General features: G+C 46.2%; 1 protein-coding gene across 1 annotated transcript in view; it reads right to left on the bottom strand.

The window, feature by feature from the left end:
- The window catches only part of MBOAT1 (membrane bound glycerophospholipid O-acyltransferase 1), an 81,218-nt gene extending 65,826 nt beyond the window's left edge, over window positions 1–15,392 (bottom strand). The window contains exon 1 of the mRNA XM_016216198.2: window positions 15,297–15,392. Coding sequence (XP_016071684.2) covers window positions 15,297–15,392 — 96 coding nt within the window. The remainder of the gene's footprint in view (window positions 1–15,296) is intronic.
- Between the last annotated feature and the right edge of the window lie 2,902 nt (window positions 15,393–18,294).

Below are 18,294 nucleotides of genomic sequence, written 5' to 3'. Positions count from 1 at the left end.
TTACCTTCTCCACCAGCTCCAACTTTTCTCTCAAAAAATTCAACCCTCTTCCTCCCTTGAGGCCCTGCAACACCCCTCCCACTCTCACCCATTTCCATGCTACTAGTCTAATTACCTTTCTAATGCTGCCCTCTCTTTGGGCTCCACCATGCACACTCCACGGGAAGTGTCCGCCAGGATGAGCCTCTGCTGTGGTATCAGCTCATCTCCTCCTTCAATGAGTTCATTCCTTTTCCTGGTTTCATCCACCCCAGGAAGCCACTGATTTCCAAATCTCCATCTCCCCAACTCTGATCTCTCAGGTCTCACACTGCCTTCAGGGCATTCCCTTTTAAAAATCTTGCTCTCATCTGAACATAGCTCAACAGATGTCATTATTTCACCCCACCATATTTAGGGTAACATACTATTGATATAATTATCACTGTTGATGTTGACCTTGATCACTTGGGCTGAGGGTCATGTTTGTTAGGTGCCTCCACTGTACTCTCCCCGCTCCCCTTTCAATACTGATCTCTTTGGAAGGAAGTCACAATGCACAGCCCACACTTAAGGAGTGAAGAGTCATGTTTCCATAAATTTTTTGGAATTCTTCTGCAGGTAGATCTATTTCCCCCAATTTATTTACTTACTCGATCATTTATTTATATCAGTATGAACTCATGGATGTTTATTTTGTACTCTGGCTTATAATCTAATATTTCTATTGTCTATAGGTTATAGATCAATAATTTATACGTCTTTAATCTATACTTTTATAATCTAATACTTCTTTATTTTGTTGCTCAAATTGTTCCAGCTTTGGCCATTGGAAGCTCTTTCCAGTTGGTTCCTATGTCCATTTGACACACTCTCAAGAAGATGAGTTTGTGTTTTTGTACTTCCTTACTTTCTGGCACTATGAGATACTGTACCTTCATTTTGTATATTTCCTGCCCCAGTCCCAGAATCTGCCATTTCTCTAAGGCTCCCTTGTTCTTTTTACTGGACAAAGGTCTTATAACTAAGGTCTTATAACTCATTGCTAATGGAGTGTTACTCCTTGTAGACCCTCTTAGCTGAGAGATCAAGGAAATATATGCATGTATACTAGTCCTTGAATATACACACATCTATAAATATTCCTACATGTAACCGTCTATTTCTATATTAAGCTAAACACGAGTTTGTATTGATGTGCCTGATTCTTTCCATGCACAGCTGATGTGGGGGGGAAGTAAGAGAATTCCTCGGAAGCCAGAAACGCAAGAAAGCAGACAGATGGCATTTGCCCTGGGACATGTGTCCATCCAGGTAACCTAGAGCTTGGGCGCAAGACACAAAGCAGGCTGAAAAGGAGGAGTGAAAGGAAGAGTTAGAGACACGACATAGAAATAAGAAATGTCCTCAAGGCAGGACGTCTCCTAAACTTCTGAAAGGTGGCACCTCACTAGGGAAAAGGCCCTCCCTACAGATAAAGACGGCAGGATGTGTGTTTATATGGGTCTTGGCTCTGGGCAGAGAGACAAAATGTACAATGACTCCCCTGAGAATGAGTTTGGAGGCCTGAGTTAACATGCCCTTTATGACAAAAAGAAAAAAAGAAAAAAGAAATCTAAAGCAGAAAATACAATTTCAGCGAGCCTGGTCAGGAATGCTCCCAGGTGCCCCAGCAGAAAGAAAAGCAGATTCTCTCAATAGGCTTGTACTTTAAATCCGGGTCTCTAAATATTCCCACAAGTAAAGTACAACAGAGCATGAGCACCCAGTCGAAAAGTCACCAAAGACCCTTGAAAATGAAAAAAACCAATCACAAAGACACATATTATATGATTCTTTTTCTACGAAGTAGCCAGAACAGGCCAGTTTATAGAGAAAGTAGATTAGTGGTTGCCAGGGGCTGGGGCGAGGGGAAGGAGGTGAGATTTGGGAAGAAGTGGGAATTGCTAATGATACCCAGTTTCTTTCAGGGGAACAAAAATGTTCTAAAATTAGATTGTGAAAATGGTTACACAACCTTTTGAAAATACTGAAAAACACTGAATTGTACAGTTTAGATAGGTGAGTTGTAAGGTACAGGATACTGGAATAGAAAGACGGCATTCATGAAAAAAATCGGTGCAATTCAAAAGGTCTGGAATTTATTTAATAGTTACATATCGGTGTTAATTTTTCAGTTTTGACAAATGCACCATGGTAATGAAGGATGTTAACGTTAGAGAAAAATGCGTGAGGCATGTATAAAAACTCTGTACTACCATTACAAGTTTTCTGTAAATCTAAATTATTCCAAAATAAAAAAGTTTTTTCCTAATTATCAAAGAATGTGATCCATCTATTATGAAGAAAAGAGCTTCTTTTTAAAAATGTACAAGTTGTTTTAACTCCTGGGGAGACCTTTGGTATGTTCACTTGAGTTAAAGGAGGCTAATTACAATGTAACACAACAAAGGAGCTCTCCAAGACCATCAAGGTCAAGGCCTTCTTCAGGAAATGAGATGCATTAGTGGTGAGCCCCATTTACAGTTACATAACCAGCATTTTAAGGTCCCCATTAATGGCCACTCCATGATCTGTGGCTTTTTGCCATCCTTAGTCAACTCTTTCATTCAAATGCATTTCCTTTTGTTTAGCAATCTTCAGTTGAGCTCTTATAACCATTTTCATGTCCTTTTTTAACTTCTCCAGTTCTAGAAACTGGCAACAGAGAACCAAATCTAGATACGTATTACTCTAATAAATGTTTGAGGGTTGCCAAGTACACAGAGATGACTTTCCAGCTCTCATAAAAACTCGTAAGTGGTCAACTTCTAAATCGTTTTATAGCCCCACTACCTGCCTTCAAATTCTCTCTGCAGTTTCCACTACTGCAGCTAAGATACACAGTCATAATTCATCACTCGTTATTATGATGAAATAGCACCCCACCCTAAATCTTGACAAAATGATTTTTTTTTCAGTTTTACATTTTGCCCTTCTTTTAAACTAAGATAACGGAACTGGCAATCAGATAAAGATATATAAAAAGACATTCTAAATACCTCAGTATGAAGATAAATTACACATAAGTCAACTTAACTTTTGAAATTCAGTAAAGCTAACTATAAAACTGAGGTCAGTGTTAACTCAATACAGCTGAAATTACAAAAATAAATGTAAGACAGTCTGGTGCTATACCCTTTTTGTAAACTCCGCCTCCAGGCCTCATACGTTAAAAAAAATTAAAAATATTTTTGTCTTTCCCTCCACATTTGTATAAAATGGCTCTCTGAATGTAATTTCATGTAAGTATCGATTTGCTTCCCATTTGTAAAACAGCCTGCAGCTAAGTCAACATTTATTGTTTGGCGAAGGGGCAATTATCTTCCAGAGAAGGGAGTAAAACAGTTCAGCATCCCTAGCACACAACAGACTGCTCTTCTCTACAGGGTCTTTTTCCAGAGTAGCGCACCCAAATTCTTTAGGCATTCTGACCTTACTCCAACAAGGAGGTAAAAGAAAAGAGAAGATTCCAGAACTTTGAAGGTCAACTCACTTCAGCCAACATGCACCCAAAAGCTCACTGCTTTGTGGGAAGAAATGAGTAAAATATACAGGTACAATCCTTTTAGCTACAGTAGCTACATCCACTGAGAGTGGAAAATAAAGAGTCTTGGTCTGTGGGCTTTACCCTCAGAAAGTGTTTCTTGCCCTGGCCAGTTTGGCTCAGTCATTGGAGCATCAGATCGCAAAGGGCCTGGGGTTTGATTCTGGGTCAAGGGCACATGCCTTGGTTGCAGGCTCGATCCCCGGCCCTGGTCGGAGCAAGTGTGGGGCAACCAATTGATGTCTCGCTCTCACAGTGATGTTCCTCTCTCCCCCACCCCTCCCTCCACTCTGTCTAAAAATCAATGGAGAAATATCCTTGGGTGAAGATTAAAAAAGTGTTTCTTGACTACCTAAACCAAGCCTTCCTAGCCACTGGTGAAGGTCTTGGAATCACAGGATTTAAGTAGCTAAATACGTCAGAAAAAGCATCACTTCCAGACAATGGGAATACCAAGAACTCCAGCAACCAGGCTGGTCAGAGGCAGAGGCATTTTTACCCTTGAGACGCAGGGGGCGTGGGAATCTGTAACGTCCTCCTAAGTCCAGAGCGTACTTCTCTGCATCACAGGTGAAACAGAACAAACAGCAACCTCTGCCTCCCCAGCTCAGTGTCCCCCCGCTACCCCACATGTGCCACGGTAAGTGGCCCTCACTGCTCTCCATATTCCTGGAGACTGTGAGCAGAAGGTGGGGAGACCCCTCCCCAGCCCCTCACCCCCCACCCCCACCCGCCCACCGGGGGCACATCTGGCCCTAGCAAAAGGACAGGGCAGTTCCTGGAAGCACAGAAACAACTCCCAGAAAAGGCAGAGGGGAAGTCAAGTGTCACAAGAGCTCTGTCAATGCAGATACAGATCAAGCCCTAAGAGACACTGTTACTTTTTTTAAAAAAGAGGCAAGGGGTGGAAGAGCTGTGCATATCACTTGTGTCAGAAAACAGACAAAAAGATTCTGTGTGCCTGTGTGCGCGGCCCAGCTCTGAAAGGCTGCACTGGCTGCCGCGGGGAGGGGATTTGGGCAGCTGAAAAAGGGGGGGGGGCACTGACCTTTCATTATAGCCTCTTAGCTGCCTTGTGATTTTGATACTAAGTAGCTACTCAGTCAGAAAACTAACTTCTCAACTGTATTTATACAAAATAAAAACAAAAAATAATTTTTTAAGTTTTTACGTTAAAATAGATATTTAATATAAATAAAAACAAAAACAGAGCAAAAATAACGCAGGGAGGGGGAAAAAGTCTTTGGAACAAAGATGTCTCAACCCAGTGACACAGTTAAACCAAATTCATGAAATTTCACAAAATGACTTCTGAATTTAGCAACTTCCTGTAGGCCTTAGCAACCTTTCGCTGTGTACCTTTGTTGACTATTTCAAACTGGAGATACAGAATGATGAATGAGGGGAAAGGGAGAGGGACGGGGGTGAGGGAAGAAACCAGTCTTTTTTATTTTAATTGTTTGAAATAAGAATTTAGAACCACCTGAATAAAAACCTTTTCAAATGTACCCCTGCTGTTTTTCAACTTAGACTGGAACCTGAGCTCCTGTTGTTATTTTGGTAAATAAACCTGAGAATGGAATATTTTTAACAATATGATGGCAAGGAAATCCCCAGCGCCATCAGCCCAGATATCTTCATTTAACACTTAAAACCACATTAATGCTGTTGTGAACTTTCAAAACCATTACAGCAAATCAGGTTAGTACTGCTAATGCATAAAAGATTAACCACTGATAACTTTAAAAAGTTATAAGCAGAGTTCCACCCTTCCAAAGAAGTCAGTAAATATTTACCAAGTGCACAGTTTTATGATAACTGAAAAACACATTAAAAATGGGTTAAGTTCATCTGTGGCAGATGGTCATGTTTCTCAGGCCCAAAGGGATAGTGGTCTTTCAGTAAAGCCTGTGTTTATCCAGAATAAACTACTTGAAGTTACTTTTCCCACTGATTACTCTCCATCCTTGTGCTGTCCTGGCAAAAACCATGAGAAATTGCCATTAATAAGAATGCAGCAAGTTTTCCTTTTATCTTGTTTACTGAAAGGCTTGACTGACTCAGAAAGTCTCTGAAAAGCACACAACCAAATACTTATTAAATTACACATCTTATTTCTTTACAAGTTGCTGTTACAAAGGATATTTCCAGACTGTATCTCCTTAGATGTAATCTTTTCATGAAATTTTTTTTTTATTGGTGGAATTTTGAGGCCATGCCACACAATCCTCGGGAGCACTTGGGTAAATGGCACCTTTTATACCTGTGACTTGACTTTTAGCTGCTAAAGGAAACTTCTGCATGTTGTTCACACAAACCTGAGATGATTCGTCCAAAACAAAACAAAAAAATTAATATCTGCATATGTAACTGCATGTGATATGTGCATCAACTCCACTTAATGAACATGGGAATGGAGTAGTCACTACTTCAACAGCCCAAGAGTAACATTTAACTATCAGAAATTGGGCCATGATTTAACTTTCGAGTTGGAAATCAGGACTATTTAATCTGAAATGTAGGTTCCAAATAATAAACAGGCCAAACCAGTTGGTAAAAAGAACTGGCTCCCAATGTTATCCTAGCTTCGTCATTCTTGCCAATGCAAGAATGTAAATAAGATTCTATTTCAATCCAGCAGATATTTAGTTCCTACTTTGTAGCAAACATGCCAAGATGACTAAGATTCGCTACCCACAAAGGACATTCATCTTCTCTCCAGTCTCAGTATCTTTGTCCAAACAGCTTTCTTCCTAGAATGTTCTGCCTGTTTCACCCCAGCACCTTCTCCTTCTTCAAAAGCAGCAGCTCCCAGGAAGCCTTCCCGGCACCCTCTCAGGACAGGCCCACAGGGGCTAAGGCCCTGTGTCTTGGGCAATGGCATGTGCACAGGTCCTCGGAGCACTGAGTACATCTAGTACCAGGTTCACAGGTAAAGCAGTAGTAACAAGTGCTTACAGGTTTGTCCTAGAAGGCTCAGATCCTCACTGATCTCTGTACCCTCGTTCTAGCCCAATACTTGGCATACATACAGTGCTTGACAAGCAAACACAGTCCTGTGCCGCTTACCAACAGGGATCCATTCTGAGAAATACATCTTTAGGTGATTCTTGTCGTTGAGTGAACATCACTGGATGCACTTACACAAACCTAGATGGTGTATAGCCTACTACACACTCAGGCTATATGGGATAGCCTATTGCTCCTAAACTATCAGCCTGTACAGAACATTATGATACAAAAGAACACAAGATTAAATCAAGCACAAAAAATGATGCAATCAAGAGACATGATAGCCCAGCCGGGCGTGGCTCAGAGGTTGAGCGTCGACCTAGGATCCAGGCGATCAGGGTTCGATTCCCGGTCAGGGCACATGCCCAGCTTTCAGGCTCAATCCCCAGTCGGGGGCGTGCAAGAGGTGGCCGATCAATGACTCTCTCATCATTGATGTTTGTATCTCTCTCTCTCCCTCTCCTTTCCTCTCTCTGAAATCAATAAAGATACATTTAAAAAAAAAAAAAAAAAGAATGTTTAAAAAAAAAAAAGACGTGATAAACAGGAGATATATGAAGCACACTGTTCTACAGCAAGCTTTTTTTTACAAGTAGAAAGAGTGCACTCTAAACTAATGATAAAAAGTATAGTGTAGTTAATACCTAAACCAGCAACATAGTCGTTCATTATCGAGTAGCATGCACTGCACATAAACGTTCGTGCTATACTTCTATATGGCTGGGAGTGCAGGTTTGTTGACACCAGCATCACCACTGACACGTGAGGAATGTGTTGCACTATGACGTCACAATGGCGATGAAGCCACCGGGCCACAGGGATTTTTCAGCTTCGTTATAATCTTGTGGGACCACAGTCGTTGACCGAAGTGGGTACAGGGCACATGACTGTGGATGAGATCACATGCAGAGCAGCTGGCTGAGAGCCCGACAGCATAGGCCTCAACATCAGGAAGTTTGGGTGTCATTAAGCCAGACAGGTAAACTGAGGCCAAGGTGTGAAGAACACCTCTTGTTCCACACCAGGAAGGCTGAAGCTCTAGGACCCACTGGGCCTCTCCTGAAATGCCGGGAGGTATGCGGCCACACCTCCTCTCTCTCTGCCCCCCTTTCCCTTACTGTCCAATCAAGCCCCCAGACTGTGACACCAGCCAGGCTGGACCCACCCAGGGTCCCCTAGAACGGAGACCGCTCATCCTCCTGTTCTGTGTGCAGGGCTGGACTAAGGGACGACCCCCAACTCCGCCAGCCCTGTCCTCGTAATTCTGTGGAACTGGGGGGTCTATACCTCACAGTACTGCCCTGAACACATCTTACCCTCTGATGTCCCTGGGCTGTTTCTGCAAGCCACCCTCCACCTCCCAACGGCAATCTCTTCAGAACCGCAAGGAACTTCCCACGTGTGGCCCCAGGAAAGACCAAAATGCTCAGGGTCTTATCAGATCTCTGGGACCTCAGGGGGATATCCCTACACGCCCAGAGCCCTCCCGCTCATCCCAGACCCACGTGCCCAACAAGCGAGTTCCACTTCTCAACCTGCAGCCCTGTGCTGCTCCCGACTTCCTCCCCGCCACGAAGCCTCATCTTCCCTCCTTCCCACAGCTGGCCTCCTCTCAGCCTTCCCTCGGCTCCACCCAAAACATCAGCCTTCCCAGCGCCCTCCTTTCGCTCTTAGCCTTCCTGGAGAATCCTTTGCCTCCAGGCATTTTCTTTCTCCTTTTACCAACCACTACCATGGGGGGAGAGGGAGTGGGACAAGCAGAGAAAATCATTGCTTTTCCAGATTCCTCACTGCTGCTTTGGACCATTTTTCTCCCATCATCCTTACACAAAACCTCTCCTCCCTGCAGACCCCACCCAGACTCCTCACATTTAGGAGATGCTGCTGCAGAGCAGCTGGCTGAGTGCCTGATAGCAGAGCAGGGCACACCCTCTCTGGTCCTTCACGCTCTCAGAATCTATCACCCTCCACCATCCTAGAGAGCCTGGGGCCTGCACTGTCTTTTACTCTGCCTCACATCCCTGAATTCAACTGGGAAGCCTGGCGGTTTAAGAACACAATCCGTCAAACCCCCAGTTCCTTGGCTAAACCAAACTGACTTGTACCCCAAATCCCACGTCCACACCCTGACTTTCACCACTGCCCAGAAAAGCTTCGTTGAGAATCCTCAACTGCAACATTCCAGCCCCCAGCTCTCTCACTTCCCCTATACCTGCTCCTCAAAGTCCCTCGACCTCTGGGTATTTCTCTTTTCACTTTCATCGCTTCCAACTACTTGTCGGCATCCTTCAACACCCTTACATCTTCACTTTCCAACAACCTTCTCTGGAAATATCCAACTATCTGTTTTACTTTTGCTCCTGAAAGAAGCTGCTGAATGAGAAAAGTCATGTATTGACACAAATCCATGCCTCTAAAAATCTATGATTTTCAGTGGGTTGATGACACTCAGCCACCCATAAATTGCCTCTGGCCAGTTCTTTTTCCACTTGCCCATAAAGACTACTCTAAACCTTCCCTCATCCTCAAAACTCCTGCCCCTCTTCATCCCTGCATCCTTCAGCCATGCACCACATCACTAAACAAAATATTTGCACAACCTAAACCTTCAGCACCTTCCCGTTGGTGGCAGCAGTGGCACTAAGCTTCAGTTGGCATAAGACTCACCGGGGGAGCCCCTCCACCCTGATATTCAGATCCATTAGGTCTGGAATAGGTCCCAAAATCACACATGGCAAGAGGTTCTGATGAATGATAATCCATGCACCAAATTTCAAAAAATAAATAAATTAGTCCACAGCAGGGGTCTGCAAACTCTGGCCCTTGGGCCAAATCCAGCCGGCTCCTGTTTTTGTGTGGCCTGCACACTACAAATGTGTTTTACATTTTTTTAGAGAATTAAAATAAAACAAGTGAAGAAAATTCCACAACACCTGATAGTTATATGAGATTCATATTTCAGTGTCCATACGGAGTTTCATGAGACTATCATGCCCAATTATTTACACCCTATCTATGGCTGCTTTCATACTATAATGGCAGAGCTGGGTAGTTGTGACAAAGACTGTTCCGTCTGCAAAGTCAAAAATATTTGCTGTCTAGCCCTGTATGAAAAGCTTGCCGACCCCTGGTCTGCAGGATAAAGTGTAAACACCTCACCAGAGCGTTGCAGCTTCCTGGGGAGGTGACTCCTGCTTGCTTCTCCAACCTAGAGTCCTGCACTGCACACAACTGCAGCCCACGGCCCACCTCTGTGGCCTCTGCTCCTGGAATGGAGCACTCATTTCCCACTCCGTACCTCTGCATGTGCTCCTCTTTCTCACCACTCTGCCTCACAAATTCTTCTTCCCCCTTCAAGGCACAAGTGCCCCTCTCGGGTGACCACGCCTCATCTCTTTCACGGGTGCTTGATTCATCTGTATCCCAGTTATCCGTCCACAGCAAAGGTTCTCAGACGTCCCGGCACGTCAGCGCCAACTGGAGGGCTCATTAAATCACCTGTGGCTGAGCCCGTCCCCAGAGCAGCAGATGGGGCCCCAGGCAGAGAATGCACATTTCTAACAAGTTTCCAGGCTGCTGCTGCTGCTGCTGGTCCAGGTATACACATGAGCAATACTGGTTGATGTATGTGTCCCTGACCCAACAATGAGTTTTTTGAGGTTGGGCCCTATTTTATTTATATTTGAATGATCACAGCCTAGCACGGCTCTGGGAATTCCTGGAACACAGTAAAAACAATACTTTGTTGTTTAACTGAATTATTTTCCTCCTGTAGGCTAATCATTTTTGTTATCAGACAGTGAAAGGAAAATTAAGAGGGAAGAGGAGATCTGACATTGCAGGAACTAATGAAGTCAAAAAGTGGCTCTCTGCTTGTGCCTGTCATATACATCCTGTGCTAGGGTGGACAGAAACCCCTGGGTGAAGTCAGAAACCCAAGGGTACAGCCTAGAAGCAGTGTAATTCGGGGGGGGGGGGGGGTAGGTGCTGGACCCTTCCTCCCACAAAGGCCAATCTACTGTCCACTTTATACAAGGCTCTGTAGAATAAAGTTTGATCATGGATCATTGATATACACTGTTGCTAACGATAAACATTTATTGAGCACCTACCATATCCTTGGAATACAAGAAGGGATAAAACCTCCACTTCAGAGAGACTTTAAATTAGTATGAAGTTCAGCATATAAACGCAGCAAGATAAGTAACAATATAAGGTAACATTCACTAAATGTCAAAGGTAAACAGTAAGGTCTAAGGCGTCCTGTGTGTCCCAGGGCTTTCCCTTCTCTGTTCCACAACTTCCAGCAGCACCTGCACAGGTGGGTGAGCATATCACACTTGTACGCTCTTATGGGTCCTTTGTCTCCTCTATGCGTGTATCAGCTCTTCCAGACAGGGAAGGCCTTGCCTTTTATCATCCTTGGATTCTACAACCTGGCCAGGTACCCAGCACTAATAGCCCTAAACAAATATTCAACTGATTTAATAATGACTGTGGAATGTGAGCTGAGCTTTTAAGGAAGGGCAGGACTTAGATTAGAAAAGAATTGAAGGCTGGGCTTTCCAAGAACAAGCAAGGGCGGGCAAGGGAACCAAGCCGGTGATTAAAGGTTCAGGCAGGTAAAGAAACCTTGTGGGTCACAGCCTCCACCCCACTTGCAAAATAATCAACGCCCTGCTGGTATCACCATCAGTCCAGAGTGCTGGGTTTTCAGGGTTGGTCTTCCTCCATCCAGCCTTTTAGACTGTAACACAAGCTTGAAGGTAATAATCCTGAACCTTTGCTGCTTTAATCTCAGCATCATTTCCTGGATTCTTATGTCTTGGCCTGCTTATCCCTTGCCCCTTTTTCTGCTGATTAAATTGGAAGGAAGGAGGAAGGGAGGGGGAGGGGGGGAGGGAGGGACAAATCCAAAGAATCCTAATTTAACACTGAAGTGATACTTTATGCGTGGTGTAGAGAACCTGGGCCCTCGAAATCATTTAGTCCGGCCCAGCCAAGGTAACCACAGGCTGGACTTGAAATTCAAGAAATCTAGGAGTTTTTTTCATAGCTTTTTTTTAAATCCTCACCGAGGATATTTTTTCATTGCTTTTCAGAGACAGTGGAAGGAGGGGGTGGGGAGAAATATCAATGTGAGAGAGACACATCGATTGGTTGCCTCCCACACTCACCCTGAGCAGAGCCTGGGATAGTGCTTGCAACTGAGGTACCTGTACTTGGTCAGAATTGAACCCGGGACACTTTAGTCCATAGGCCAACACCCTAATCACTGCACCAAACTGGCTAGGGCCATTAGCTAATTTTTAAGTTGATAATTTTGTATGTCCTGCAAATGATGTTATAAATATCCAAATAGCCCTTGGCAGAAAAAAGGTTCCCCACCCCTGGTTTACGCAAACATAAAATTTGGTGGTACTAGTCAATAAAAATAGCTTTGGCACCCGGTGTTCCCACCCCTCCCCCAACCAAGTGGAAATTCCTTAAAACCAGGAAACAGTTTCTCAACTTTCACAGCTCCTAGGATATGACCATGCACCACACAAAAAGGTCAATATCACGTCCATCCTGGTAGCTGAGGCAATCTTGCCAAGTTAGAAGGCTTTGGTTAAAGTCAAATCATGTTGCACTCCACAACCAAAACAAAGTGGACAGGACATGAGCAGGTGATTTAAACAAGAAATAAAACACTCATCCTGCATTCCTTGATTCCCCCGAAATGGGAAAGAAAAGCTCTTAGCTAACTTATCTTGCGTAAGTGAAGTTTTTTATCTGAATGATCCTACTAACTGCCAGAGCTCCGTGTCTGCTGGACAGACAGGGACTCGCTATTTAGAAATGAAACTCCCAACAAACTCATCCCTGAGGTGCCTGTGGAGGCCTCCCAGGTCATCACACACGTCCTGGGCTCTATCCGAACTGCTGTGCTCTACTTGTTTCTAACTACATAAGATGGTTTTACCTTTAACATCTTTAAGAGGATGTCAGACTAATCCAAGTCCCTGGAAACTAAAACCACAAATTTTTTTTCCTTATTATGGTCACAAGTCCACACAGGCTTCCCCCAGGAGTTAACAGAACAGGTAAATGGAAGAATCAGAAAAAAATAATATGAGTTTTCACTCACATACTAGAATGCTGAACAGGTATTTCAGTTTTTGCAAATAATAAACTACTTGACACTGGGACACCCAGAAGCCAAAGAACTACTCAGCAGTGCATTCAATTCAGAAATTGTGAATGTCTGTGAAATGTTAAGACATTCATGGGGGGGGGGGGGGTCCAGTGTCTTTAAGGGGCATATGAAGAACAATTTAGGTAACGTGAGCCAATAAAAAGTCACTCTTTAATGTGACAGGAGCAAATATTTATCAAGGACTCTGCTCTTGGACTGCCCTCCAGATCTAGCCCCATTCTGTGCCCCGGGAGGAGACCCTGCAGACCAGGGCACCCCAGGTCAGCCACCTTTCAGTGGGCGTCTGAGCACTGGAGGGAACTGGCAAGAAATGGAGGGTCTGTGGGCTGGAGGGGTGGGGGGTGAGAAGGGCTGAGGTTCTCTCTCTGCTCCCTGCACCTCATCCTGGCAGGAGTTGGGTACAGCTCTCACTGGGCAACTGCGACAGGCCTGCCTTCCCTTATCCCCTTCAGCTCCCAGGTCTTGCTACCAAACATCATTTTCCGGTTCCCCTAATGCTGCCCACACCCCTCTAAGTAGTTCAATAAAGTTTCCCATTACAACCCAATTCAATGGGTTGAAGTTTGCCTGATACAAGGACCTTCCTGATGTAGGGCATTTTATATCTATATAAAATTTCTCAACTCCCAAAATGAAGGTCTTAATGCCATCTCCCATTCTACACACGAGGATACAGAGGTTCTGAGAGGGTAAAGTACCAGCCAGCCGTGGTCACACAGGAAACCTGCCAGCCGGGCAGGCATTACACCTAGGCCAGTCTGACACTTAAGATCTTAAAAAGCTCTTGAAAGTGTGAGGGAGAAAAAAACATCAAGCTTAAAAACTCTCAAGCCGCCCGCCATATAGCCTCAAGTCACATTATTTATGGTTTGGGATTTTTCCCTGGGTCTAAAATAAGCTAGCTGGGGCACTGCCCTACACGCGCTTCTTCCACCAAGAGTCATTCAGATTTGACCTTGCTGGCGGGCACGGGGCTGTCCTCAGACTGAAGAGTTCACAGGTGCTCCTTCCTGGCCCATGGCCGCATTCTTCCTTCAGCTCATCCCCCAAACCCTTAAACATCGTAAGGCTCTTCTATTCTTTTTTATAATTAAAAAGAGGGTTCCTTTGACAGAAACCCAAGATATTTGGAGATGGGGGTGGATGCAGTTAAAAAGCACTTAATAACATCATACCAGCACCTCCTAGTCATAACCCGCCAGGTCCCATTAACAGTCCACCTCTTTCCATACACAAGGTCTCGCTGGATTCCTCCCTCTAGTTGTGCAGAGTAACTTAAAACAGAACATGCAATTAAAATAAATTCTGATGGGGGTGGGGGTAAGTGCAAAACAAACCCCCCTTAAGGAAACTCGGCTATGAGTTTCAGGGCTAAACTCTGCTGTTATTTCTGCCTTTGCCTGGGTCCCTGGGTCTCTCCACCCTCAGTACACACAGAGGAGTAATTTACAAAAGCAGGAGTTAGGATCTGATATCTCCCCCAAGTTCTTAATTCACTGGATTTTCCAGCTGATGGGAAGGCAATGGTGAGATCAGGTGCGGTTCTGACTCAGATCCTCAGAGGGAACCCTGCTGGAAGGGTGGTGCAATAAAGGCTATCTGAGGAAGGCCACGGGCCAACTCTCACTTCCTCGTGGCTGAGAGAATGTGAATGGAATGAGCAGCAGGTGTGCTCCTGCTGGGGGGGGGGGGGGGGAAGATCACTAGTGAAAGGTAAAGGAAGAAACCTGGGCAAAAACTCAGCCTGAAACAAAACAGGCTGGAGCGCAGCGGGCCCTCCGCCAGCAGCCCCACCCATACATTTAACTCAACACGCATCTGTTGACTCAATACTACACCCGTGGCGGATCCAGCCGGCAGCACCCAAAGGAGACGGTCAAGTGAGTAAGACAGCCTCAACCCGCAGGAAGATCTACCAGGGATTACTGTCCTTTATTGCGATTTTCAGTTTTAATGGTAGCAGACAACCCGGGAGAGTCCAGATGACGTCAACAGCGCCCCCCTTCTCCCACTAACCTGCCCTGCTTGGGAGCCTGGAACCTCGGCCCCGGGGAAACCAGTGTCCTGGGTCCCTCCTGCCCTTCCGAGGGACCGCACGCGTGGTACAAAATAACTGTCACCCTCATCTGACAAGTCCCACCGCTGAGGTTTAAAACCCAGGTCTCTCATTCAGATGAGGTGTGTTTTTACGTAGGGTCATCTACATTAAAAACGATAGGACTTGACCCCCCTGGTGGAAGGAACAACTCATTCATATCAGAAGAGCTTAGAACCTGGTAACGGGAAACACGGCAACCCAAAACTTTAAATTAAAAACAAAAAAAGTTCTTCCGAACCTGTCGTGCAGGGTATACCAATGTTTTTTCACACTTACAGGAGAAACACAAACTCAAACACCTGCCCACCTGCCCAGTGCGTGGCTGTAAACTCTGCGGCGGGGGCGGGACGGCGGGAGGCAGCGCTTCCCCCGCAGGCTCCGCGCGCGGGCTCGGGGAGGGCGTGCGCCCCGCGCGCACTCACCTGGTCCAGCGGGATGCCCAGGAGCTGGCTGAGCGGGTGCAGGCAGGTGGAGCCCGTGGTGCGGAGGGAGAGGCTGGACGGCGGCGCGGCTGCCATCCCGCATCTTCGGGAGGCGGCGGCCCCGGCCCCGGCACGCAGCACCCTACTCCAGGTCCTCCCGCCCGAGCGCCCGTGGGGGGGCGTCCAGAAGGGCGCGCGCCCGCCTAGCTCGCGGGGACCTAGCGGCGAGGCCGAGGGACGCGGTCTGACTCCGGCTTCCCCGGCGCAAACTTCGCGTCGGTGCGGCGGCGGGGGCGCCGTGGGAGGGCCGTGCCGAGCGCGCCGCTTCCCGCTCCCTCCTCTCGCCGCTCATTGGTGGCCGCCCGGACCGCCCGGCGGGAGGGAGGGAGGGAGGCAGGGCGGCAGGAAAAGTGGGGACTGGGAGCCCGCCCCGCCCTGCCCCGGGCCGCCGGGAGTGGAAAAGCGATGCCAGTGGATAAGCGATGCCAGCGGGCCGGTTGGGGCGCGCGGGCCCGGCGGCGGGAGGCGCCTCTCCCCCCGCCCGGCGCTCGCCGTCCCGCCTCCCCGCCCGACCGCGGGACCTCCAGCCGCACCGCGCGGGCGGGCGCCGCTCACCCCGGCTCACCCCCGCCCCGCCCTGTGTACGCGCTCGCTCCCCTCCCCTCCCGCGCTGGCGCGGGGTGAGATCTGCGCTTTCCTTGGAGCTTTCTCCCTCGCAGTCCTTACTGCAAAGGGTTAATATGCCCGCGGCTGGAGCCCAAGGAGACCTCCCATGCCGCTAGCCGTCGCCCCAGCACCCAGACTCCCCTCTCTTCTTGAGTTTCATCATCAACAAACTGCACTGAACTTTAAATGGCCAGGCCAGATTTTCTCAGCCCATGTTCCCCGCCAAGGAGCAAAAGCAGTCCCTACCACCACTCCACCACTCCTTGACACACACACACACACACACACACACACACACACACACACACACACGGAGCAAAAGCAGTCCCTACCACCACTCCACCACTCCTTGACACACACACACACACACACACACACACACACGGAGCAAAAGCAGTCCCTACCACCACTCCACCACTCCTTGACACACACACACACACACACACACACACACACACACACATTGAAGCAATGTTCCTCGTACCTTGAGCAAGGTAACAGCTTGTGAGGCGTTTGAGGAAGAGGCCTGAAAGCTCTATGTTTAAAAAAAAAAATCAACACTTAGATATAAATTGCCACATGAGAAATGTTCTACTGATACTGTAGTACAAGGAATAGTAAAAGAACTCTTGGATGGCACAGTATCAAGGGAATAGACCAGTTACACTGTAGATCAATTAATAGGCTCCTGGGGGACTGGATATGATTCTAAGATTTGTAAGAGCTACACCATGAACACATGGCTCTCTTTTCCTTTCCCTTTATCCCTGTTTCCATTCTCTGTTGATTGCAGCTTCATAATAATTAGTATATGTTAGATATAACTTTTATACAAAAGTTGCTTCATTTACCATTGACAGTCACCATGTGGTAGTTATTATAGTCTCTATTTACAGATGAGAAAACTGGAGCTTATAGAGCCTAAGAACTTGGTTTTATTTAGGGCGGTTCAGTAAAACACATCCATCTGATTCCAGAGCCTGAGCTCTGAGTCATCATGACGCTTTGCCCCCTCTAAAACAAAGCACTGCTCTCCTTATGGAGAGGCCCACCCACATACCTGACACAGGCCTGTCATTGCTGTGGACAGGCATTGTATTTACTGCTCAAAATGAGGTGGCCGCCTGATGCTCCAAGCACTTTGTCTCGCCTGTTTTCTATCTGCAGTAGAATGAGGCTTAATATCAAAGTCGGGTTTTTTATCTCCCTTCTGGGAGATTAAACCGTGCTCAGAATGTGAAGTCATCCAGAAGATCCAGTACTCATCCTGATGACTGGCCTAAAATTAAAGGCCAGACAAAGAGACCTGGAAAAGCTTCTGGCGGGTTTCAGGAAGGCAGTGTGATACTATGGACTGATAGACACTCAACACCAGTCACGTGCCAGCTCAGGCTCGGCCACATAGATACTCAAACAGCAAGACTGAATTAAAACAGTACTCAAAGTTTTCACAGGTACAACCCTCAAGAAGATAAATTCTAATGATACGGTTTATATTCAGCCAAAAGCGATCAACACAGAACCAAATTAAAACCATCAACAATGACATAACCCATGTAAAAAACAGAATTACCATTTTAATAATACTACATATTTACGTAACGATACTGAATATTTACAAAGCATATTCATTTATATCATCCCTTGGATCCTGCCAACAACGCTATGGGGTTGGAAGGGCAGGTGTTATCAATTTTATTATTATGTCATTCTCTCCATTTTTATGCATAAGAATACTAATTTCTGGTCATTTGCAGCTAGCTTATATAGCTAGTAAACAGCAAAAGTCGGGTTCAGATTTGGCTATTCTATTTTTCTTTTTATTATACAGAAATCTTTTTATTATGCTAGGAGTCCACCTTCAGGAAAATAGCAGAAATTGTTGCCGGCGTAGGACATTAAACTCCGCGCTTAACATTTGAGAGCTGATCTGCAGATTGGTCTGAATTGACCCACAGTGGGTATCACTCTTGCTTTTTAAGCAGTTTCTTTAGCATTATTCACAAAACCTTAGGGAATACAGATTTTGCAATGAGCATTCAGGGTTTTTTTGTTTCTTTGTTTTTTTATCCTTACCAGAGGATATTTTCTCCATTGCTTTTCCAAGAGAGTGGGAGAGAGGGAGAGAGAGAGAGACATCGATTGGTTGCCTCCCACACTGGCCCTGACCGGGGCCCAGGACCAAGCCTGCAACCCAGGTACTTTCCCTTGGTCAGAATCAACCCCAGGACCCTTCAGTCCGCCGGATGACACTCCAATCACTGAGCCAAACCGGCCAGGGCGAGCATTCAGTTTTTTAATGTTCTAGCTCAACCAGCCTGCGTGTGCTTGA

Source organism: Miniopterus natalensis, chromosome 9 (assembly GCF_054644295.1).
Source record: "Miniopterus natalensis isolate mMinNat1 chromosome 9, mMinNat1.hap1, whole genome shotgun sequence".
Taxonomy (NCBI): Eukaryota; Metazoa; Chordata; class Mammalia; order Chiroptera; family Miniopteridae; genus Miniopterus; species Miniopterus natalensis.
The sequence above is the reverse complement of the archived record's forward strand: the minus strand, read 5'-3'. Positions and strand labels throughout refer to the sequence as shown.